A 23,013-nucleotide genomic window follows, 5' to 3' on the forward strand; every position below is an offset into this window, starting at 1 on the left:
AGTGAATTGATTCAAAGATCTATTCAATAAGCATGTTGTATCGACCGGCGATGAGTAATGAATGTCAAGAAATTCAATGAGACAGCAAGTAAACAAGGAAGCCTTGGAAGAGAGCAAACGCCGGAAGTCAAGAGATAAAGGCTCATGCAGGACTACATATAGGCCCTGGTCAAAAGCAGCCTGAAGAAGGTCTTTTTTAGCATTCTGGCGCTAACACGATCTACAAAGAAGCCGCCCATCGGAAGCAGGTAGCGACCCCGGCAAGTCACGAAACAACCAGTCACAGTGAGTCACGGGCCCATCGAAACAAAGAAAGCTGTAGAAATATAGACTGAAAACGTTTGGTTTGTTTCATCTACTAACAAAGCGCGTAAATCGCTCCTGTCATTGTAAAAACCACTGATGGATCCAAATATAGCCCCATGGGCGCTTAGCGCCCGTCGCTACCAGCCAATCATCTACTCGTCAGGCACTGTGGCTCGAACAAGACACCCGCTCATAGCAGTGGTGTGACTTACACCATATGAGTAGGCAGAAGTAATGTGTTTTAGATTCACTGATGTTGACTTCGTCTTTAGGATGTTGCGAAGTGGCTTCCAAGGTTGGAGTAGCCGTGTCCCATACGCCACACAGATGCTCCTTATCCTTTACCATGAGACTGAACACTACATTTTTACAACGAAAAAAACATTTGACTAGATATCTCGCAATTTCAAACACCAGTGACATGAAATGTTTTGAGGACATATCGCCTTGACAATAAATATGACATAATTTCTTGAGTCGACAATGGGATCCAAGGGACGAATCGGGTGATACACGTGACTCAATAGCCTGTCAATCACGTGTACTAGTCTACCCTACTTTCTCATGGTCGACACATTATGACTATGAGCTGAATCATATGCTCCAGAGATGCTATTGGGCAACTTGAAGCTAAATTAGTAAACGGTGGTCAAGAGCCTCTCGAAATATAGATACATGGAATAGATACCCATAGTTGTGACTAAAATCAAAGTCTCTTTGTTACATTGAAGGTCCCAGGATTCGTGAGTTGACAGTAACTCAGCATAAAGTGCAGCTCATGAAAGCAAAAATCTCGAATATGGGGATGGCCAACAATTGACGAGGGCCCTGTACTTGTCATAGTAAACATATCTAAGTGGAGGTTAAGTGGAATAAAAGCAACTTTCAATCAAGGTCAGGTCTTCTTGACGCGGGGCTTGGGACGATTGGATGTGTCGTACCGGACATGCTGCAGAAGTAGTTTATGTCTATCTAGATTTTCTTATTTATGAACGAAAGCTTCTCGATGTCTTTTGTGGGCGTTGAACGAATCAGTGAAATCCCCGCCAGAATCACCTTCCTTGTCGTCGACTGCGTCAATCTCGTCGCTAGTTTTGATTGAGAACTGGCCAGTGATAAAAGCGACGTTCAGGCCGAATTTGTCGTCGGCGATCTGGGAAAGCGCCTCGACTTTGGCGTCGACAATATCGTCGAGGGAGAAGTTGATAGGCAAACATTTCATTGATCCGAATCGCCATTCATCAATAACATGTTGGAGTTCCTAGCGGCGGCATGGTTTCGCTATCCGCGTATGTCGGTTGTAAAAGAAGCGAGCTGAGTATAGGTCTGTGCCCATTCCTCTTTGAGGAGAGCAAGAGCGCAAGTTTTTGTCTTGTATGGTGGAGAAGTGAGTATGAGAGGTAGTATAGTCTCGGACTTAGGGGTGGGTATAAGGTGCTTTGATTTTAATATTTGGAGATATTAGTATCTCCATGACCCTCAGCATAGAACTTTCAAGCTCAAATCAGAGAGACGAGGAAGCAGTATGCTCATTGTTGATAGACAGAAAATAGTGAGATATGAGACTGGTCAAAGACCGCTCGTGCGGTGCAAGCTGGACATCTTTAGTAGGCACCAGCGCTCACTACGTATAGGCTACATGATAACACAAGTAAAATGAGACCATAAAACGGGTTAGTCAGTGTCTATTTAACATAATTCCATTGTGGGTTAGGCAATTCAAAGTGAAGTGAAGTGAATTTAAGCGAAGTCAAGTGAATGTTACGACATGAAAACCGCGCTAGGAGAAATGGCGTGTCACTCATATTTTGAAATATTTCCAATTACCCTAAACCCCAGCGAAACGTCAAGCGAAACCTCAATTAGGCCAACGTTACGCGTCTGGTGTGCTGCTGAAAGGTTACTCCTGCACCCCACCCGACTGCATCAGATCGCCTTGCCACATAACGCGACGCGACAAGGAAAAGACGAGGAGATGAAGGATACTGCGCAAGCTGTTAGTGCGGCTGCGGCACCGGTTGGTGAGCCTGAAAACATTGAAGGTATAGGTATGGCTATCCCATAACATGGTGTTACGAAAGATCAATCAATCTAATGGTGAAGAGGAAGGCAAAGAAATCCATACCGCAGAGTCGGTCAGGTCACCAGCCAGGTCGTCGGGCAGCCGGCATGAGAGTAAAACTCATGCCAGAAACCGCAAGAAGCACCAGGCCCAGAAAGCGCGACGAAAGCTCTACAAACAGACGCAAAAGCGCCGTCGTAACGGTGACGACCACGTCGCCCACCCAGACTCCAACGACGACGACCCTAACTCCCCCGTTTGCTATGAAGCGTCTGCAGTGAAGACTTCCGGTTCCCCCTCCACCGGAGCCTCTCAAGCACATCCACAGAGCAAAGAGCCACTCCACTTCCCCGATTCCACTCCCCCCCTCATTTCTCACTTGTCCAAAACCAACGCAGCAAAAGGTAAACAAATATCTCGAAGCCTGAGGATCATCTTCTCCCCCAGTCCTTCCCTTGACTGCATATCATGAACATTTAGTCACGCACATAAAGAGCCCCACTGATCTCTATCTAGACAAGCTGCCTGCAGCTGCAGAGGGGTCGACGATGGGAGGCTCCGTTTCCGCCTTCGAGAAGGAGCAAGAGACAGGTAAACAAAGACTTCTTAGCCCTTACACTTTCATACTCACCCCCCTCTCCCTCCTCTAAAATACGTGATGAATACTCTCTAACCTTATCATAGCGGAGTCTCGACTTTTCGCCCTTCTCGAGGAAGGGGCTGACCACGTATCCAACAGTGGAGTCAGTTCAAGTGCTTTGTCTAGCCCTACGGCTTCTCCGAAAACCGAAGGATCCAGTTATCGTCGCAAAAAGAATGGAAAAAGAAGTAGAGGCAAACGCGAGACTCGCGCTGCGGCGGGGGATGAAGCCTACAAAGTAGAAGGACCACCTCGAGATGATCCTCATTTGAACGAGGACGCGTTGCAAGAGGAAGCAGTTCCTAACACTGACCTACCCAGCTCAGATGCGCAGACCACTGGAGCTCAGCAAGCTTCCCATATGGTTGTGCCAACTGCAGCACTTCAACCACTTTTAATTGACAAGTCGACTCAGAAAAAGCATCATTTGAGAGTTGTGAGTTCTCTCAAATTGCCCAGGTCTACGGCTGCGGCATCAATGGGTGGATTCTCGCATGGCGCTTCATTTCCCGCGCCTGACTTATCCAAGACACCTGGTCGCAATCCCATTCCGCCATCGGCTGGTGACCCGAAAGGCAAAGCCTCGGGCAAAAAGCGTGACCTGGCAATCACGGCATCAGCAGTCGGAACCTCGCAGAATGATTCATCTTCTGTGACTGGCTTGTCCAAAATGCTCAGCAGTAATATCGCCGCTGTAGAAGCCAGCAGCCCGAAGGATGGAAGCATTCCCAGTGCAGGAATTGCCAGCATGCTCGTGTCTCCGAAGATTGTGATATCAAAACCAGAAGAAGACACCCGGCGCGACATTGCAGAAACTCCCGATATGCCAAATTATCATGACTCTTCAAGCTCTCAAGACCAAGTGGCGTCTTCGCGGACTGCAGTGCCCTCGGGCAAGGGAATTGACAGAGAGCTATCGCTCTACTCTACCGCATCAATTCCTTCGTCTAGTGGATACTCCATGACTTCTATCCAGTCAGAGTCGCCCTACTCTACCGCACCAACTCCGTCGTCGAGTGGATACTCCATGACTTCTATCCAGTCAGAGTCACCCTACTCTACCGAACCAACTCCGTCGTCCAGTGGATATTCCATGATCTCCAGCACGTCCGCGACTGGGCAAAACACTCCTACCCAGAAGGGTCCTGTTTTCTGGGATATCACTACCGAAGGGTTTCCGTGTGCCAAATCAGGCTGTGATAAGACATGTGCCCAATGGGACGGTCAATCTTGCATTTGCCCTGCTTGTGGGCCTTTGTCAAAGATCAGATATTGCAAAAAGGAACACCTGCGTGAAGCCGTGCGGGAACATTGGCCAGTCTGCGGCTACTACCCGTTCCAACGCCATATCAAAAAATCCTCAATCCAGGATGAAGTCATGGCCGGACCGCCCATGATCCCGGCTATTGAAGAGAGTACTTCCCTTGAGCGTCATCGCCAGGCATTGTGGCTCAGCACTGCTCTGTCAGAAGGTGATTATTTTATCTTCAATGACCGAGCCGAGCGAATCAGGATGAGCCTAGCAGTAGGACATCCGGATGTGCGATGCACAGGAAAGCTCCTGTTGGCCGTTCAATGGTCCAGCCCAGCAGAACAGGACAGATTCCGCCGACTCCTTGCGGTGAGCCTTTTTGCCTCTGAGGAATCCGATCACATAATGAGCTACCTCTACAAAATGATCCGTGACAACCTTCTTAGTCAAGGATCATGGACACGCGAGGTGGAGGCGAACTTATGGGAGCAGTTATGGCTGGAGACCGAGGTGGACTTTCAGAGAGGTCTCACACACGCTTGCATCACCGAGTGGACTGGTGCTCCTCCGCGTAACTGCCCGGATTCATCCTGCGTCGCTGAACGCGAGAAAATGATCATTGATTATGGCATTCAGTCAGGCTTTGAACAGCTTTGCCAATTCATGGAGTCACAGTATTGGATCCTGCGCGCCAATCGAGTCACGCACCCCACCTGCAAAAGCATTGAAGGTCGGATCCTAGGGGAAGGATATGGTGATTGGGTTGCTGTGCAGGACCGACGTCTTTTTCGTCGCGGTGAGGGTTGGGATGGGGTTGGAACCGGTCCGATGGAGCATGAAGGCCGGAACTGACGTTGAGTGTCATTTCCTAGCCAGTTATGATGGTGGTGAGCTTTTTGCTGCTTTGATTTTATGTTTTATTTTTGATATTTTGATATTTTATTTTTTATCTCTTATGTGTCACTTTCAGTTCTGCTGCGTTATTACTTGAATACACTGCTGTTTTTGCTTTTCCTGCGTGTTTGCGTGTTTCCCTGGGGCAGCTGGTCTATATCTGGTTGACGGCATATCTCATGTGTTGGAACAAAGAATTCGCGACACATGCTACCAAACGTGATGCCCAGACCAGTATTTGAGCGTTTGTTCCTTTTTTTCTGCATTTTTGCGCACTTTTGGTTTTCTTCAGCTGTTGCGTTTGGCCTTATCAGATATTCCCTAGGATTGGATAACGTAGATTCCTACCTAGAATGGTAGATTTGTTGAAGTAGAGCAGATAATATAGATCATATGCGCCAGCTTTACGACACATGATTATAGAAACAATCAAATTTGGGTCGTCAATCACCGGGTACATTCCTACATACTCTCACCTCTTGGATCTATATGCGAGTCATTGTATAAAAAACATGTTCACTGGATATACTTCTTAAGACCACGCAGTCTTTCCTTTGCGCTCTCAAGAACATCGTCGTTCTTGCATACCGCAAATCGGAGGTAGTCCTCAGCGATGTGCGTGTTGGCATCGGTGTAGAACTCTGTGGGTGGGATCGCAGCAACGCCAACCTCGTGGATCAAGAACCAGCAAAGCTTGAAATCACGAGGGCGATTGGCGACATGAGGGGGGAATGGGTAGTCTGCAGGGAGCTTGACAGAAGACATATTGGCCAGGACGAAGTATCCACCCTCGGGATCCGAGTACTAATATGAGATCAGTGAAAGCCTCAAATAAGTTTGACTGAAACCAGAAAAGTGCACTTACCGGAATACCCAACTCATCAAAGATCTGACAGAAGCGCTCCATCTTCTGCTTCATGTCATTTCGACTCTCATCCCAGAATCCCACCTTGTCGGCCTGCTCGAAAGCAACAGCAGCAGCCTCCTGGAGAGGAGAGACACTGCTATAACAGATGCGGGTGTGTGCGCCAGCCACATACTTGATCAAATGCTCCGGTCCGATGAGATAGCCGACACGCCAACCAGTGGCATAGAAGGCTTTACCGGCGGAACCTACCGTGAGGGTACGCTCATACAGCTCGGGGGAAAGAGTTGCAATTCTGGTGAAAGGAACATAGAAGAGACGATCATAGACTTCGTCGGACAGAATAATCAGGTTGTGCTTGACACAGAGGGCACCAATGCGTTCGAGCTCCTCTTTCGAGAACACTTTGCCGACAGGGTTGTGACTGGACATGGTTAGTTAGAGAAAGGAGATCGAGGAATCGGATTCATACGGTGAGTTGAGAACCTAAACGGATTGTTAGCACATGATTTTCCTTTGTTCTATTTGGGAGTACTGACAATCATCCTTGTCTTGGAATTGATGGTGCTTTCCAGCTCCTCAAAATCGATCGTCCACTCGGAAGCAGGAGATGTCCTGGTGGCACCGTCCTTGGGAGGGTGAAGCGGAACGTAGCGAATCGTACCACCGGGCATCTCAATATTGCTAATATACCTGTGGACGGTACTGAGCATGCTGCGTAGCATCCAGAAAACCAAACAACACTTACTGGTCGAAGAATGGCTCGAAGACAATAACTTCGTCGCCGGGTTCAATGAAGCCCATGAAGGCGCTCAGCATTCCTGGTTGATTGGTGCCCTGTCAGCCTCTATACCATCTAGCCCCGCCGCCATTGAAGCTCACCCTCGTTGGCTCCAGTTGTAATCGAAACCTCTGTTTCGGGGTTCAAAGTCCTGCCGAAGAAAGGCGAATAGGCATCCGCAATGGCCTTCTTGAGACGAGGGCGACCCTATGAATTATGAGCCTAGGTTCTAATTGCCCATTATCCGTTGTCGTGCCTATGTACCTTGGTGGGGGAGTACTGGTTGCATTCCACTCGGTCGAGCGCGTCCTTTGCAGCATCAATCGCAAACTGTGGAGGGTTGTAGCCACTGTGCAGAGACACCGCCAGTTAGTCTTTATCAATTGGGGTCATATACCCGTTCCTGGAGTACGGTACTCACAAAAACCCTTGGCCCATGTTCACGATCGGTTGGACGGGCGACGCGGCAGCAGCCTCATTCACAATGGACCTGGAGACTCAATGTCAGAAAGCTATGTCCAGTGCTATGAGCTTCGTGCAGTTCATACCAGACATCCTGTCGTTGCCCCGCTACTCTCTTTGCGGGGCGAAAGGGATCGGGCCGCGGAGCAGTTGCCGACATTGTTCTCGCGCCGACACCGGGAAAATGGGGTAGATTGGAAAAGCGAGACAGTTGCGGAGAGACTGTAGATCGGGTCAGGGTGGAAAGAAGAGAAGCGCGACCAACAATCATGAGGGGAAGAGAGGGGTGGGCTGTCAGTATAATAAGGTGTGGTACTTGCGGAGTGCGAGTCATCCAGCACCAATGGCCAATGGCCAATGGCGTGCTCCGTCTTCGGAGTTCGGTGACTTCCCGCGGAGTACAGTATAAGACTTTCAGGGTTATCGGAGCCACCGACGATGCATTGGGCTCTACTTTACAATCAATCGCGGGATCACTTTACTATTAACGGCAAAGACTTCCTTGTTTTTCATCCCTATACGATTTTCCATCGTCCTTTCTAGACGAAACCTACTCTGACTATGGTAAAGTATGCCTGAATCAGGACTCCGTATAATGGACAACCTTGGGCTCAAACCTATTCTTCGACACAGAATGAGAGCACATCACAAGACAATTGAGACATCAGATTCCTTTATCGTGCCATGATCATTGGACAGTATTGGTGTGACGCTTCACATCCAGACCAAGGCATCAGAGCTTCGATAAGCGTATTACATAAGTCTTATCGCGACGCGTCTCCGCATTTAAATGTAGCGCTCGTGTTGACTCTTCATCAATTTTGATTTCCAGATTTAGGAGCCATGGTTTCTTGCCCGATTTGTCAGAAATCTGTTCCGCAGTTAAAGATCAATGATCATCTCGATTCCGGCTGCCAGAGCTTCGTTGAGGAGCCGTCTTCCTCCCCGGTCGAGCTATCCGCCTCTCAGAAAGCAGTCCCGAGCATATTCCAACCATCTTCCGCACGCAAATCCTCCTCCCAAACCAATTTGCCTAAAGAATCTCCATCTCGTCCCAGTGCACCGACCTCACGTCCTCTGAATGCCAAACGATCATTTACACAAGACACACCGATCCGAGAGAATGGTGCAAAGCAATCCGATGCAGACCCGGAACCGCAAGCCAAACGGCCCAAAGTCAATCCTTTCCATAAAGCAGCTCCGCTTGCAGAGCGGATGCGCCCCAAGAATCTTGAAGAAGTCTGCGGTCAAGAACTTGTCGGCTCCTCTGGAGTACTTCGCGGACTAATCGAACAAGATCGCGTTCCAAGCATGATTCTTTGGGGAAGCGCGGGGACAGGCAAGACCACGATTGCTCGAGTGATAGCATCCATGGTAGGGAGTCGGTTTGTAGAAATCAACAGCACCAGCAGTGGGGTTGCAGAGTGCAAAAAGATCTTCTCCGAAGCTCGTAGTGAGCTTGGCTTGACCGGCAGAAAAACCATCATATTCTGCGACGAGATCCATCGATTCTCAAAATCACAACAGGATGTATTTCTTGGCCCTGTGGAGAGTGGACAAGTGACCCTGATCGGTGCCACTACCGAGAATCCTTCCTTCAAAGTCCAAAATGCCCTACTCTCCAGATGCAGAACATTTACCTTGGCGAAACTCACCGATGAGAACATCGTCTCTATTCTTCAACGTGCTTTGAGGGTAGAAGGTCCCAACTACAACCCATCGGAACTGGTTGATGATGAGTTGATTCAATATCTGGCCCGGTTTGCAGATGGCGATGCTCGAACCTCACTCAACCTCTTGGAATTGGCAATGGATCTCTCCAAAAGACCAGGGATCACTACAGATGGTTTAAAACAGTCTTTGACCAAAACTCTGGTGTATGACCGCGCCGGTGATCAGCATTATGATACTATTTCTGCTTTCCACAAGTCTCTTCGAGGCAGTGATCCAGATGCCGCCCTATACTATCTGGCCCGTATGATTCAGTCCGGCGAAGATCCTTTGTACATTGCCCGGCGATTGATTGTCGTCGCGTCGGAGGATATTGGCTTAGCAGACAATACTATGCTCACCCTCGCAATCTCCACACACTCTGCTGTCGAAAAAGTCGGACTCCCAGAAGCAAGAATCAATTTGGCTCATGCGACCGTCGCCATGGCGTTGTCTAAAAAGAGCACCCGAGCATACCGTGGACTGAACAATGCCTTTGCCGCCTTGAATGAACCTGGCGTTGCGGGCTTGCCGATTCCCATTCACCTGAGGAACGCACCGACCAAGTTGATGAAGGAACTAGGCTACGGCAAGGAGTATAAGTACAACCCGAACTACGTGGATGGCAAGGTTGAACAGGAATACCTCCCAGAAGAAATTCTCGGACGTACCTTTTTGGAGGACTTGGATCTTGGTACTCAACGGGATCCCGCTCTTTACAGTACCAGGCACAGAAGCAACTGAGGTGTTCGAAACTCTATTCAACCTGGACCAAGGACAAGAGAACGTGCCTGTTGATTCGTACTATGCACCTAAGATTCACAGCCCCAGAGAAAAGAGTTCCACAACCCGAAGCATCAGCTCCATGGAAGCAATGAAAATCGCCTGTGGATTACACATGAACGGATGCATCTAGACCATGGTTGCAGCATTGAAGCTTTCAAGTATCCATGACCTGCTCGCTGACAGAAATTAACTTCTGAGATCAACGCGATGCCCGATCAGGAAGCGGCTCTGGACTCACACCTCGTTACATAAGCCCTCGTTCCTGCCTTATGTATTGAATACTTACAAAGTCGGCGTGACATCTTATCGACTCCTCTGTGCCTGTCACTCTATCTGGGCATCGGTTTGCATGGCCTGTGGTACGATCTGAATCGCTAGGATCTTACCTGCAGCTCTCTCGCTTTCACTCTCGTTTCTAATGCTCTCCCATGCTCCTGGTTAGCAGCGATCACTTTCATTTATCCAGTATCTCCACGTATCAAGGTACCATGGCGCAGAGTGGTGGAGTATCTGCCCAATCTCCACGTCCTCAGTCAGTGGGGTATTATTCCCCTCTCAATGGGATTCTTCTACCTGGTACCGTGAATTCTGTATGTTATGGTCTTCTATCCCAAGACTTCATCTTCAACTCCATGGCAAAACCATCTCGCGGAATGGGGAGCTTGCCGTGATTGATCTTGGCTGACATGGCTCCTCACAGCCCGGTCCGAGGCCTCTGGAAATGCCATCTCAACTGCCGCCGGTCTTTAATCGCACAAATCAGCTGTACAGCTCAACACCAAACTCCTGCCACTATGGACGATCACCAAATGGCTATGGCATATTTCCTAACCTCAACACTTCGCTCCCAGGCGATGGTCTGATAGCTCAACCTATTCAGTCTATGCCTCAGGCGATTCCTACGATGGGGTTCTATGACGGCCATCAAGACGAAACACCTTTAGCAACTGAATGGACGGTTCCTTTGACTGTCGCTACTTCAGATAGCTCCGGAACCATTCATGGACAGCCGTCACCTTCGGTCCCCAGAAGATCCCCATCTCCTCCAGCATGCTATGATTTTGTCATGGAAGACCCAACTAATCCACACTGTTATCGAGAAAAGCGATTTCGTTCCCGAAATGAACTCGATCAACAAAAAGAAGAGATTCGACATTTGAAAGAGTACGGTGGTGCATGCCTCTCGTGCTATCGGAGCAAAAAAAAGTGTGGGCCATCGAACCCCTGCCCACCCTGCCTGACAAACGGTCGCGAGTGTGTTCGGAGAAACCAGACATCCCTTCAGACCAATTATTTCTATCAAGTGTCGAGCTCCCCGTCTGTGAATCCGCATATTGATGAATTCCTTGACATATTGCAGCCCGGGCCGTGGGAGCTCGTGGACTCCATTGACGGAGCCTGCGATGAAATCTGCTTTGGCACTGGCTTCATTCAAGACCCAGGTCAACTATGAACAATTCAAGAGGTTGTGCAACAGGCGCACATCGATCTCAATCAGCACAGGGTTCTGGAAAAACATCAACAGGGAGAAACAATAGTATTATCAGAAGCGAGGGCTCACAAATAGCCAGTGACTCTGCGAAGGGATTCTCTCGTTGCTATGATTTTTCTGGTGAACATAACCATCGGATGAGATTTTAAAGATTTCGCGTATCAAGGAACTCGATACTGGTTTGCGCGTTTCTGCTTTGTTTACTGCTACTGTACATCCTTGCTCTTGGGTTTCTCTAGTTTGTTCTGCTCTAGCTATCACTTTGTCCATTTGAACGACATTCAATTAGTGATTTAGAACAACTTTGACGTATTAATTCTAAAATTCTCGGGGAAAGCGAGTGATACATGCTTTAAATCAGTCCGTCTCCACCCCCATTCCGCGTCGCCCAAAGAATCCTCTCCACCGCCCAAAACACTCCCCGCCGATCTTCCAACCCGACAAACTCCAGCTTAAACATTGTACGGCATTCCAGGTTCACATCGTGCCAAATCCATCATCATGGCCTCCGGCCAACCGTTCGCGTCACGCTCGTACGCCGGCACCAAAATCCCGGATCGCTCCGTCAACGCGAACGCCATGCCCTTCAGCGCCTCGTCGTTCTCCCGGCACCGTGGCCTAGGCGCCACCGCTCCAGCTGATTTTGGAGCTCCCGAAGGCCCCAAGCAGAGCCAACAGGCTGCGAACACCCCAGCCGCGCAAAGCCATGGGCCCGCGCAGGATGCGAATCCATTGAACCGATTGACGGAGGAGCAGCGTGAAGAGATCAACGAAGCTGTAAGATCTACCATCCACTACCTTACATTTCTCGTTTACCCTCTCTGCGATGATACGCACGCGATCTTCCCCTCCTGCCTAGCATGCGTACGCGAGGACCCAATTGGAGAATCGCTCGCCTGCGTTCATCGCGCCCAATAAACACAAAAAAAAAACAAGGCTGACATTACCTACACCAGTTCACCCTCTTCGATCTCGATCGCGACCGTCACCTGGACTATCACGAACTTCGCGTCGCTTTCCGTGCCCTGGGCTTCACACTCGCCAAACAAGAACTCATTTCCCTCCTCACAACCTACGGCGTCCCGCGTCCACAAGTTCAACAACAACAAGGTCAAAATAACCCCAATGCACCGGGGAGTCAGGTCTCGAAGGGCGGAAATCCGCAACACCCATCCAACCTTCTTATGCCGCTTTCGTCGTTCCAGGCTGTGACAGCGTTGAAGATTTTGGAGCGCGATCCACGCGATGAGATCCTGCGTGCGTTTGAGCTGTTTGACGAGGGTCAGAAGGGATTTATTGACCTGGAGGACTTGAGGCGTGTTGCGCGGGAGCTGGGAGAGACGGGTCTTGAAGAGGAGGAGCTAAGGGCTATGATTGAGGAGTTTGACCTCGAGGGAGTTGGTGGTGTCACTCGGGAGGCTTTCGTGGGCATTTGCTGGCAGTGATTAATCCGGCTGGCTGTGATATATTGACTGCACTGCATGGTTTCTTGTTTTGAAGGTGTTGGGCTTAAGTTGTTATTTCCCTTATCTTGTTAATGTGTTTTTCATGGTTCAATTGAATTGGCTTCGATTGTCAACTTTGCACTTCTCCGTAGACGACATCCTGCTACTATTCCCGGCAACGAGGTCTTCCAATTCCTGGCCGCGGAAAGTTAAATACTTATAGAGAGTCTATTACGGTTATGTTGCATGTGTTGTTCGAACGTCGGGAGGCCCTAGCACCTGCGATATATGACTTGATATTCCTTTGAGTTTGGTTTATCCTGCCAGGCGCCATTTTGTGCCATGGGTGATGTTGTCCTATTACAACTACTTAATCGGCGCAATATCATTCAAAACAATGGAAAACAAAGTTCACTTGAATAAGAATACTAATATTCACAATGATGGAAACCACGTATAAGAGCTAAAGGCCACGCCCAATCGCCAAAGAACTTCTTAGATCAATATTAACGCCCAAAGCCCAAGCCCCATCCCAAAACAGCATTACATCATGTTTCCCACCGCCCCCAATGCAAAGCCTGTAAAGCCGAATCCATGAAATAAGAAAATATGCAGAAATGAATCATCAGCCATACTGCGTACGTGGTGGAGGGACGTTCGGATACCCATTAGGATACCCGGCCCACTGGTTCGGAGCAGGAGGTCCACGCATCCCAGGTGGAGGCATTCCAGGTGGACCAGGGTACCGTGGCGGAGGGGCTTTGGCCATGCGTTGACGTGCTCTAGCTCTTCGACACCAGCTCGTAACGCAGTAGAGCAAGGCAAGAAGAATCAAGCATCCCACACCGACACAGACACCAATTACGATGTTCTTGTGGTCATTAATCCAGCCGCCTACGGAGGAGCCCTTGCATTGACCGTTGCTGCAATGGCCGCCAGAGTCACAGGGTGTGCCATCGAGATAATTCTGGTTCATCTCGATACAGGTTGAAGAACCGTATTCCTCGGCAATCTGTGGAGCGCCGCACACGATCATGCAGGATGGGGCATTTGTGTTTCCGCAGGCCCAGGACTCGTTGCTGTTAAGCATAGTACCCAGTACAGAGCGGCATTGGTAGTCGCGGCTTGTACATTGACCACTGGCGCAGGTGAGGCCCTGACCTGAAGAGCCGCACGTGGTGCCGTCTTTCTGGTATTGGTCGCTTGGACAGGCGCTGGAGTTGCCGGTGCATGTTTCGGCGATGTCACAAACGCCAGTACTGGCGCGGCAGACTGTGCCTGATGAGGAATACTGGCAGCTTGAGCAGCAGCTGTCATTCGAGTCATCGCAGACAGCACCAGACTTGAACTTGCAGGTTGTAGCATCGCAGCAGGCGTTATCATCGCAGGCTTCTGTACCGCCACAGTCGCAGTCCTCGCCCGCTTCGACGATGCCATTTCCGCATTGGCTACCAGTGATTGTTACGACCCCTCGATTATCGGTAAGACACGTAGACTGGATACTGTTGCGGCCAATGGCGGAACAGATGTTGCCGATTGTGCACTCTGAGAAGTTGGTCATAGACGATGAGGCGTAGGGATTCATGATGTATTGGGCGTTGGCGTTGCACGTCGAGGATGTCAATGGACAGCATTGGGATGAGGCCTCGAGCCCTCGGGCACATGTGGAGGAATCACAGTCATGGACAGCTCCGAATGTGTGACCAGTTTCGTGAGAAAAGATTTGCCATGTGCTGCCTGCGTTGCCAACCACGACATTGGCCCCAGAGACGGAGCTAGATCCATCGCTAGTCAAGTCGGAGGTGCACAGCTGACCCATCCAGGAGACACCGACTTCCGAATTAGTCGCACAACCCGTCATAAGGGTCCAGTAGGCGTTGCTATCCTGGTTATCTGCCCGCCATTTCGAGAACTCGTTGAGTCTCCAGGTAAGGTTGCCGCTGGGGCAGTCAACATTCCATGGAGTAGCTTCATTGTCCGAGGTCGGGCATGATTCCTTGTTGATGGTTAAATTGCGCAGACCGATAGACACGTTGAAAGACTCTTCGTAGAGGCTAGACGCGGTATTCACGATGTTGATCACGTAGTTCTTCGCAGCGACCTTGGCCGTCACGGTAGTGTTGTCAGAGAAGTAGTCGGTCATCTTGCAGTCTGTAGCCACTCCGATCAGCGCCACCTTTTTCGTCTTCGGACACCCGGATGTATCTCCGATAGTCGATTTCAAGTTCACGCCGCCCGTGTTACCTGAGATTCCACCAACATCAGACTGTCGTTTGCCTAGACCAAACAACGAATTCAACGACGTAACTCCCCACTGGCCCTCATCCTCTCCGACTCCGAAGGGAAAGATAGAATTGGTTAAATCAGCGTTGTAGTCCAACTTGTCAGCTCCACAGCCAGTCGAGGCCGGCAAAGACCGCCTTAGGTCCGGGTGCTCTGGCTGCATCCGAATCATATCGGAGTCACGGTATACGACCATATAATCTCGGTCTCGAAGTTCAATACTCGCATCGATCGGTCGCTTCTTGGCGGAGTAGGTCGACTGCAGCTCGATATGGTGTTTGTCCTGTCCGACACTGAACGCGCCCTCGAATAACGGATCTTCTCCATCTTGTCGGACTGTAACTCTGGCCCAGCCCGATGGCGTCCATCGGCCTTTCCCTGAACCCACCAACGCCCGACCGCGGAAGACCTTGTGTTCATGTCGGTGGATGGGCTCACCGTCGGTCAACGATCCGTCGGTGTTGATATATTGCACGAAAGCATCGTCGGCAAGAATGTCGTGGTTTGGCTCTAGCTCTAGTTTGACCCGAGTTCCGTCACGATGTAATTCGAGGGTAAGATCAAAGTGTGAAAGATGATATATTTTGTGTGCAGGGGTGCGGATGACGGCGTTGTCGATCGGAGTGACCTGGCGGATCGCTTCTGAGGCTTGAGATCGCGCTAGAAGAGCTGTTAGTGGGGGAGCTCATCGCCCGGGGCAATTGTTCGTACCTGTGACTGGCGATACCAGCGACACTGCGCCTAAAATGGACAGCACGCTGCGGAACCTCATTGCTGGAGGAGCAAGACAGAATCAGGGTCTCCCGATAGAGTTTCCAGGGTCTTCGGCTATGCGGAATCGCAGGGTCGTAAGGGGTCCACCAATCTCCACACAAGTTCAACTGAAACGAAAGACGAAGTGAATCGTGAAGAAATAAGTAAGAAACTAGAGATTAGCCATCATCTTCAAATTCACGGCGGACTCAGCCCAGTATTGGCGCCAAGCACGGAAGAATCCAATGGTAATAGACCGCGACCTAATTAGGGCGGGTCTTGGCAAGACATGGGGGCTTAGGATGTGTTACATAGAAAAGAATATGTATGCCTAGCGTGTACTTGGTCTCCACATCGTTTCCATGGTTTCTATACTAAAGATATACCATTGGAACCAGGCTTCCTTGTTACGCTGGTTCCGGGGTCCATCGAGGTTAGCAGTCAGCCTCCGCAGTACTCCACACAGTATTCTACGAATATTGCGTTGTACTCGCCAGGTGATATAAGATTGATCAGACTCGTATGTGCAAATGTATCAATCCATGGATTCGTGGTACAATCTATGTGCTAGCTGTGCAAAATGGGGAATCGCAGCGGAACAGATCTCACACTGAACACTAAACAACGATTCCTCTTCGTCGTCTTCGTCACCCCATTCTGGCTGATCGTTAACCCCGTTATCTGTCTGGTCCGGTATCTCCGGTTGTGGAACAGGGGCGCAGGATCCTGCATCTCCTAACCCCACCGTCCAATCCCTGAGCACCGTTTCTTGTTGTCGGAACATTTTGCCTATGTCACGGCCGCTACTTTGCTTTTGATCTCCCGCACTCTCCACCAAGTTGGTCACAGCCACATTGATCAAACTCAGATCCCACCCGGACTTCTCAGGATTGAGTTTCCGGAACATGCTTAAAAGACTCTCCTGAACGAGTCGTTCGGCCAGTGCATCCAGATTCTCGTCCAGATTGAAGATAAACCCCGGGAGAGGGGCAGACCGAGAGATACGATTGGCATTGTAGGTTCGGACCCCGTCAGTCTCGGGAGCATTGCGAGGCCGCGTAGATAGACGCAAAGTTCGCGGGTGGGCCAGCCACCGCGAGGTTTCCTCGCTCTTATCCAGGAGATCTGTCCGCATGCGCCGGATCAGACTTGCAGTAAGAACCACGAGCTCACGACGTACATTCTCCAGGGTATCAAATCGGCCACGGCCGTAAGAGTCCTCAATACTGATCTGAGTCGGCAAATCTCGGGCTTCGAGGACTTCGGTATTGTCCACTCCGTGCAGAATGCCCCAGATGCGCATGCCAATTCCTTTGGCCGCACCGGGCCCACCCAGCGTTTTCTCGAGCATTGCCGGGCCCATTTCTGGATATAGACGGACATCTCGGACCGTAACCTCTTTTTCTCCCGAACTCACCTCTGTAACGCGAGTTCTCAATTTCTGGGCAAGTCGTGATCCTATCCCGGGGATTTTGCGGATCTCATGGTTATCCATGAATTGGGTCACATTGCTCTCAGTGTCATCTCCAGCTACTGAGTATGGTGGGAGCAGAGTAGTCTGGTTATTGGGTTTGTGAACACTTCCTACTAATTTTGCCAGAAGTTTGGAGGTGGAAACCCCTCCTGTAGCTGTGAAGCCTTTCTCATGCTCCATCCTCTCTCGGAGATACTTGAGCAGATGCGACGCGATCCCCAACTTCATTTCCAGGGAAGACGTGTCACGTGTAGAAACTGGTGTCTCCTTGGTCCTCCCTGGGGATGTCAAGCCCATAAATGTGGTCGCGTCGTAGGCAAATCCAATCGTCGGGTCCTTGGGATCCAAATGGAAAAATGAAGTTGATAGATCATTCGGATTCAATAAGTTCACGTTATAATCAATCATCTCGGTGACATCCAAAGAAAGCTCATCAAAGCCTAGCCTTTCCACTCGCCCGCCCCAGATGAAGGCGCGAATGAAAAGGTAGAGATCCTTTGATGCATCGCGAAACTTGGTCAAATCCTCGCCTAGGACAATTACCACGTCGGGACATATTCGCTTGGCGTCTTTGATTAGCTGTAGCTTATGCAGTCCCCGCCGTCGAGCTTCGTAATTACATGTCACGATGATCTGCTTTTGTTGCACAGCCAGCGGCAAGGACTTCAATGCTGGCTGTTCCACTTCGAACACCGAAGCATAGAAGCAGTCGTAATCCTAGATGTGTTAAGAGTGGATTAATAGATAAGGAACGTAGCATTGCTCACTAGGTGAAGAATGGTTCGACGGTCATTACGTGTCGGTGTCGAAGCCATGTCATCTCCATAGGGATTGAATGATTGGACAAGGTTTCTGTGTTTGACCGGGCGTGGAGATCCATGAAGGTGTAAAGTTGTGGAAGCATTTGCTGATCTTGATGGCTCCGGTCGGGTGTGGCTGGTGAAATGTGGCTGACCTACGTGGGAGACAAACCTACTCCGTACAGTATTCGTTAACAATGGTAGTTCGAATGAGTAAATGAATTAGGGCTTAGTTACATGTCCCTTTCGCAAGACCTCGTATCCTCCAAGATTTCGAAGTTCAAGTGCTTCTTAAAACACACTTTGTTATATATTTTGTCCCACACCGTACCCAATTCTCCACACGATTGCAAAAGCAACTTCAAGAAGCTTTTGTCGTGCTATGGACTGCTACCTAATTTATTTATTAAATTGACCTACAGCCCTTCATGTCCTGAGCATCCTTAGCTCAGTGAATTTAAAAATCTTTGATCCCTGTAGCCAAAACTTAGATTATCTCATCACTCCGAAGGTTCTCTTCGTTAGCTCCCAAGGTCCCTGCCAAGAGCCATAAATCAGTAATCAGATAAGTTTAGCTTGACACATTCACCTCAGAATGTGGGAGAGACTAAGTTTAAAGCGACAATACAAAGATGAAGGAGATGATGGTATCAAGAAGAGCGCAGTCCAATTGCGAAGAATGTCAGTGATCACCTTACAAGGTATACTATGCACAACTAAGCAGGCTGTTGACAAAAGCAAAAGTGCCGATTTTCAGGTTCTTCCACTTCTGCTAGCTGGATTCGCAACCTATCAATTGGATCGAACCAACATCTCCAGCGCGCTGACAGGTGGACTAGCATCTGCCATCTCGGTGGACCAAAATACAATCAATCTGGGGAATCAATTCATGTACATTGGAGTGATTGTACTTGAAATCCCATCAAATATAGTTCTGCACAAGGTAAGAGATACGCAGTCTTAATATAGATTCATTGCAATGGTATTGATCACAACGCAGATTGGTCCCCGCTGGTGGATTGGCGGCCAAGTGTTTATATTCGGCGTTATCGCCGCCCTGCAGATTTTCATCCGGAATAAAACTGGCTTTCTTCTCACAAGAGCCCTTCTAGGGCTTGCGGAAGCGGGATATATTCCTGGGGCAATGTTCACTCTGTCAACATGGTACACGAGAGAAGAGATCACCAAGCGCATTGCGATCTTCTTTTTTGGGATGTTCGGTGGCACCGCAGTCTCGCCATTATTAGGAGCAGGACTGTTGAGGCTAGATGGCAGAGGTGGAATTTCTGGATGGCAATGGATCTTCTTGGGTAAGAATATCATTTTTTCCACAGTTAATGATTGAGCACACAGTGACTAATGCATTTCTAGTGGAGGGGATTTGGTCAGTGACCATCTCTCTAATGCTTATGATTCTTCTTCCAGAGAGAAATAAGTATCAATCAGTATCGGAAATTGAAAAAATTGACTCACAAGAGACTCAAGACGCGCAACGCACGACTGGTCAACGGATCCCGTTGACGATTGTCTGGCAAACGTTGACAAATGTCTACAAATGGCCGCATTTTCTTGCAACAGCTTGTGTGTTTGCTACCTGGTGCCCTCTTACAACGTATACGCCGAGCATCATTATGTCCTTGGGGTTTACAAGGGTTCAAGCTAATGCACTGGCTGCGATTGGGTACTTGATGACTCTACCCGTTGTATTGTTCTTCGCCTGGCTGAGCGACAAAACGAAAAAGCGTGGCTTTATGGTCATGATTGCCATTGCAGCATACCTAGTTGCGCTTGTTGTTCTTAGACTCGTGCAGCCCCTTGTCGGCCGATGGAGTAAATTCGGACTCTGGACAACCGTGAATGGCCTAGCCGTGGGATATCATCCAATACACAATGCATGGATCCAGATGAACTGTCAGAGCCCCGAAGAACGAAGTATTGCAGTTGCGTGAGTCGAATATACCCGCTACTACCCCAACAATTACTGACTGTGCCTAGAATGTGTACGTTTTTGTCAACTTCCCCGTGACTAACATCAAGCTAATTCCATATCAGTTGTCATGACGGCCACTAGTGGCCTTATGGCTGGCACTCAAATATTTCGCCAAGGTGAATCATCGGAGCTATACCCAAAGGGAATCATTATAATGATTGCGCTAGTTCTGGCAGGACTTCTGTTGACGGGACTCCAGGAGCTCATATACTTCATCCAGAATCGGAACACACGGAAGCGATCTGACTCTGGACAGCTTAATATACTCTGATAGAGATGCACTTCGCGATTTTATGTACAGGAATTATGAGGCTAGGATGCGCCATCAGGCGTATTTTCACCTACGCATAAACCCACTCGTGATAGGTTCTTTTGGTCGTCGTCCACGCCTACTATGATCATATGTTTCACCTGGGGGACCGAAGAATAAGCGGGCGTTTTTCGCTCCGCCACCATCCATTGCAAGCCTCAATTCTCGCTCTCGTGCTCGTATCCTTTTGCTCTGGGCTTTACTGAGACGCCTTTTCTTGTCTTTTTCTGCGATTTCTGCACGACTCCTGCCGGTAAACAAGCTTATGAGCCAGTCCATTGTAGATATACCAGACGCTTTTGTTTAGGGGAAATGTCAATGTGTCACATCAAGACAACTGATAAATTCCGCATGGGAAGTTAGGAGCGTGCCACTAAACAGATGCCTGGGCCCTGGATTTCTGAAAACTTCAACGTTGGATATCATTCAATAAAGATATGTGGCAGAGTACTCACAGTGGGGGTAAGAGACCTCCGAGGATGATAATGATTGCTTGTGGAAGATTGTGACCTCGAGCGACAAGACGCTCAATATAGTTATGAGTAAGTAGATTGACCCAATTGTATGTGAAGGTTTGACAATATTTGATTGCAAGTTGAATCCTTCATTAATCCAATATCTCGGGGTCGAAAAGCAAGCTGACACATTTCATACTCAGGGGGGTTTTGTCCGACCAGGTGCTGGGGCGGAGCATTTACGCATGGGCCTCATCTCGCTAACCAGTGCGGTTTTTTGTGCCCTGTGACAAGAATGGCAGAACGGCGCGCCAGGTGGGTCTATGCATGAACCCAGCGCCTAGCTTGATTGGATGCCATATCGAATGATTTGGGGCCAAAACGTCTCACCACCCCACCCGGATAGCCCCTCAACTTCATGATCAAGTCGATAATAATTGCAGCTTTGAAGTCGAATCACAACAACATATTCTAATTCATTACGTCTCACATTAACGCTTTTGCACATTTCACTGGGGCTCGGGCGAACTCTCCACGTCGAGCATACATAGTCGCTAAAACAGGCCACCCTTGTCGCTGGTGGGTCTTACTCTTTCCATTATAACGTTGCGCTAGCAAAATGCCGGGGGTCCCCACCAGTAGAGCATGCGACAGTTGTCGGAAAGCAAAGAAGAAGGTCCGCGCGCTTGCCAGGAGCCTCTCATAGGACGTCGGCTGACACATAATCTTAGTGTGATGAACTTCAGCCCTGCACCCGATGTGTCAGGCGTCAGCTACAGTGTATAGGAAGTGGCTTGCGGCGTTACAAATTCCAATCTGCTGAGTTCCCACAGGGAACATCTGCAGTCGTACCCACAAAACAGGGGCCGAAGCTTCACATTGCGCAGGTACCCAGCGATACTCTCACCACATGGTTTGTCAATACGTTGGAGATTCAGGATGTGCGCTATGATATCACATACTATGGACCGTTTCTCCGAGATCTACCCCGACGATTCGGGTCTAGTCCGGTTTTAGATGCTGCTGCGACGGCACTGGTCTCTTCGTATCCTTATTTCCAGAAACAAGATGTCCCACCTGCTGTTCTGGTCAAATTTGGAAAGGCATTGAAAGCGCTCAGAGAGTGTTTGAAAGATCCTATTAGTGCTCGATCTCCTAATACGCTTTGTGCGATTTATCTCATCTCTATCTGCCAGGTATGCTTCAATCGATAAGCTGTGATTCCGTGGACTAACCTGTACTGTCAGAGCTGGATTGGGACCTCACAAAAGCAGCGATCTGGCCATGCAGAAGCTATTACGCATATTCTCAGAATTGTAGATCTAAATGAATATCGAAGTGAATTCGCACGAAATCTACTGGTCACTTTATGTGCTCCTGTGGTATGTTACCAACACTGACTGTTTCGCCGTTTAGCTCTAATTGTTTTAGATTCTGGAGGGCATGCGAAATCCTCGAATTCGAATGGATAAGCAGATCTGGGACCAAATAATAAGTTTTTTCTGCCAAAATCCGTCTTCACCAGAGCACAGCAGCATCCCCCGACCAACCACAAGTCTGTTCTCCATTGCGATGTTCCCCGAGTACATCCACAACCCCTCTCCATATCTCCCCGAAATTACCCAAGCCTATTCTCAACTGAAGATTGATGTTCAAACCATGCATGCATTCCAAAATGGCGGCTTCTTATCCTCATTATCAACAGTTCACCAGTCTCGGTACCTAGCAGCATATACCGTGATCTCCTCCCTGACTCTCACGTTGAACAATATCCTCCATGCATTTAATCCATTTGACACCTTACTTGCCAATGACTCGGGCTTCTTTGTTCAACAAATAATCGAGGGAGCTGATTTCGCCTCCCGCGACCGTCCACTTGGTGCCGCCTATGTTCCCTTGTGTCTCATTGTTGCTTTGGCTGCGGCAAAAGATCCCGAGCAGGTGACGCGTATCGAAACTACATTGACGGATTATCAATCTGACTTCAAAGCACTGGAATGGCGGAAGTGTGTCAGGTGGCTCAAGACACTGCTGGAAAATCTTCATTTGCACAGAGGCCTCACCGAAGCCGGCTTTGATGTGGATACTTCTGAGTTAGGGGTTCCCGGGGGATGTGCTATGATGTGATGACTAGGGATGATATCGATTAAAGCTAAGCCTATTCTCTGGAGCGACTTGGCATATTCGCTATTAAGTTGCAAGAAGAGTAATAAATTGATATTGTAGACATCGACGACCCTCAAATATTCTCAT

The 23,013-nt window shown here is 49.1% G+C and overlaps 9 protein-coding genes across 9 annotated transcripts; 5 read left to right on the forward strand and 4 right to left on the reverse strand.

Annotated features, from left to right (window-relative positions):
- Nucleotides 1-1,288: 1,288 nt before the first annotated feature.
- Nucleotides 1,289-1,528, reverse strand: N7484_011483 (uncharacterized protein; the record flags this gene model as incomplete). Its single annotated transcript, XM_057121870.1, has 1 exon — nucleotides 1,289-1,528. One exon carries the CDS (start codon nucleotides 1,526-1,528, stop codon nucleotides 1,289-1,291), a length of 240 nt encoding a protein of 79 aa, XP_056967624.1.
- An 844-nt stretch (nucleotides 1,529-2,372) lies between these two features.
- N7484_011484 (uncharacterized protein) lies at nucleotides 2,373-5,112 on the forward strand (the record flags this gene model as incomplete). Its single annotated transcript, XM_057121871.1, has 3 exons — nucleotides 2,373-2,772; nucleotides 2,885-2,959; nucleotides 3,053-5,112. The coding sequence occupies 3 exons, from the start codon at nucleotides 2,373-2,375 to the stop codon at nucleotides 5,110-5,112; spliced, it is 2,535 nt and encodes an 844-aa protein (XP_056967625.1).
- Nucleotides 5,113-5,670: 558 nt separating this feature from the next.
- On the reverse strand, nucleotides 5,671-7,422 carry N7484_011485 (kynurenine--oxoglutarate transaminase; the record flags this gene model as incomplete). Its single annotated transcript, XM_057121872.1, has 9 exons — nucleotides 5,671-5,958; nucleotides 6,020-6,443; nucleotides 6,492-6,505; nucleotides 6,559-6,712; nucleotides 6,768-6,840; nucleotides 6,902-7,007; nucleotides 7,065-7,149; nucleotides 7,222-7,290; nucleotides 7,349-7,422. The coding sequence occupies 9 exons, from the start codon at nucleotides 7,420-7,422 to the stop codon at nucleotides 5,671-5,673; spliced, it is 1,287 nt and encodes a 428-aa protein (XP_056967626.1).
- Nucleotides 7,423-8,105: 683 nt separating this feature from the next.
- N7484_011486 (ssDNA-dependent ATPase MGS1) lies at nucleotides 8,106-9,716 on the forward strand (the record flags this gene model as incomplete). The annotated part of the gene is made up of 1 exon (XM_057121873.1): nucleotides 8,106-9,716. One exon carries the CDS (start codon nucleotides 8,106-8,108, stop codon nucleotides 9,714-9,716), a length of 1,611 nt encoding a protein of 536 aa, XP_056967627.1.
- Nucleotides 9,717-11,751: 2,035 nt separating this feature from the next.
- cdc31 (putative cell division control protein Cdc31) lies at nucleotides 11,752-12,695 on the forward strand (the record flags this gene model as incomplete). The annotated part of the gene is made up of 2 exons (XM_057121874.1): nucleotides 11,752-12,027; nucleotides 12,207-12,695. 2 exons carry the CDS (start codon nucleotides 11,752-11,754, stop codon nucleotides 12,693-12,695), a joined length of 765 nt encoding a protein of 254 aa, XP_056967628.1.
- A 625-nt stretch (nucleotides 12,696-13,320) lies between these two features.
- admB (uncharacterized protein) lies at nucleotides 13,321-15,750 on the reverse strand (the record flags this gene model as incomplete). The annotated part of the gene is made up of 2 exons (XM_057121875.1): nucleotides 13,321-15,638; nucleotides 15,690-15,750. 2 exons carry the CDS (start codon nucleotides 15,748-15,750, stop codon nucleotides 13,321-13,323), a joined length of 2,379 nt encoding a protein of 792 aa, XP_056967629.1.
- Nucleotides 15,751-16,266: 516 nt separating this feature from the next.
- Nucleotides 16,267-18,020, reverse strand: N7484_011489 (putative DNA polymerase iota; the record flags this gene model as incomplete). The annotated part of the gene is made up of 2 exons (XM_057121876.1): nucleotides 16,267-17,922; nucleotides 17,973-18,020. 2 exons carry the CDS (start codon nucleotides 18,018-18,020, stop codon nucleotides 16,267-16,269), a joined length of 1,704 nt encoding a protein of 567 aa, XP_056967630.1.
- Nucleotides 18,021-18,600: 580 nt separating this feature from the next.
- Nucleotides 18,601-20,266, forward strand: N7484_011490 (uncharacterized protein; the record flags this gene model as incomplete). Its single annotated transcript, XM_057121877.1, has 5 exons — nucleotides 18,601-18,948; nucleotides 19,006-19,315; nucleotides 19,377-19,950; nucleotides 20,001-20,005; nucleotides 20,058-20,266. 5 exons carry the CDS (start codon nucleotides 18,601-18,603, stop codon nucleotides 20,264-20,266), a joined length of 1,446 nt encoding a protein of 481 aa, XP_056967631.1.
- A 1,110-nt stretch (nucleotides 20,267-21,376) lies between these two features.
- N7484_011491 (Zn(II)2Cys6 transcription factor domain-containing protein) lies at nucleotides 21,377-22,887 on the forward strand (the record flags this gene model as incomplete). Its single annotated transcript, XM_057121878.1, has 4 exons — nucleotides 21,377-21,436; nucleotides 21,492-21,956; nucleotides 22,008-22,142; nucleotides 22,192-22,887. Coding segments are annotated over 4 exons (1,356 nt in total), but the record flags the coding sequence as incomplete, so codon positions are not given.
- Nucleotides 22,888-23,013: the final 126 nt, after the last annotated feature.

This window comes from Penicillium longicatenatum, assembly GCF_028827895.1.
Source record: "Penicillium longicatenatum strain IBT 33135 chromosome Unknown contig_7_segment0_segment0, whole genome shotgun sequence".
NCBI classification, from domain to species: Eukaryota; Fungi; Ascomycota; class Eurotiomycetes; order Eurotiales; family Aspergillaceae; genus Penicillium; species Penicillium longicatenatum.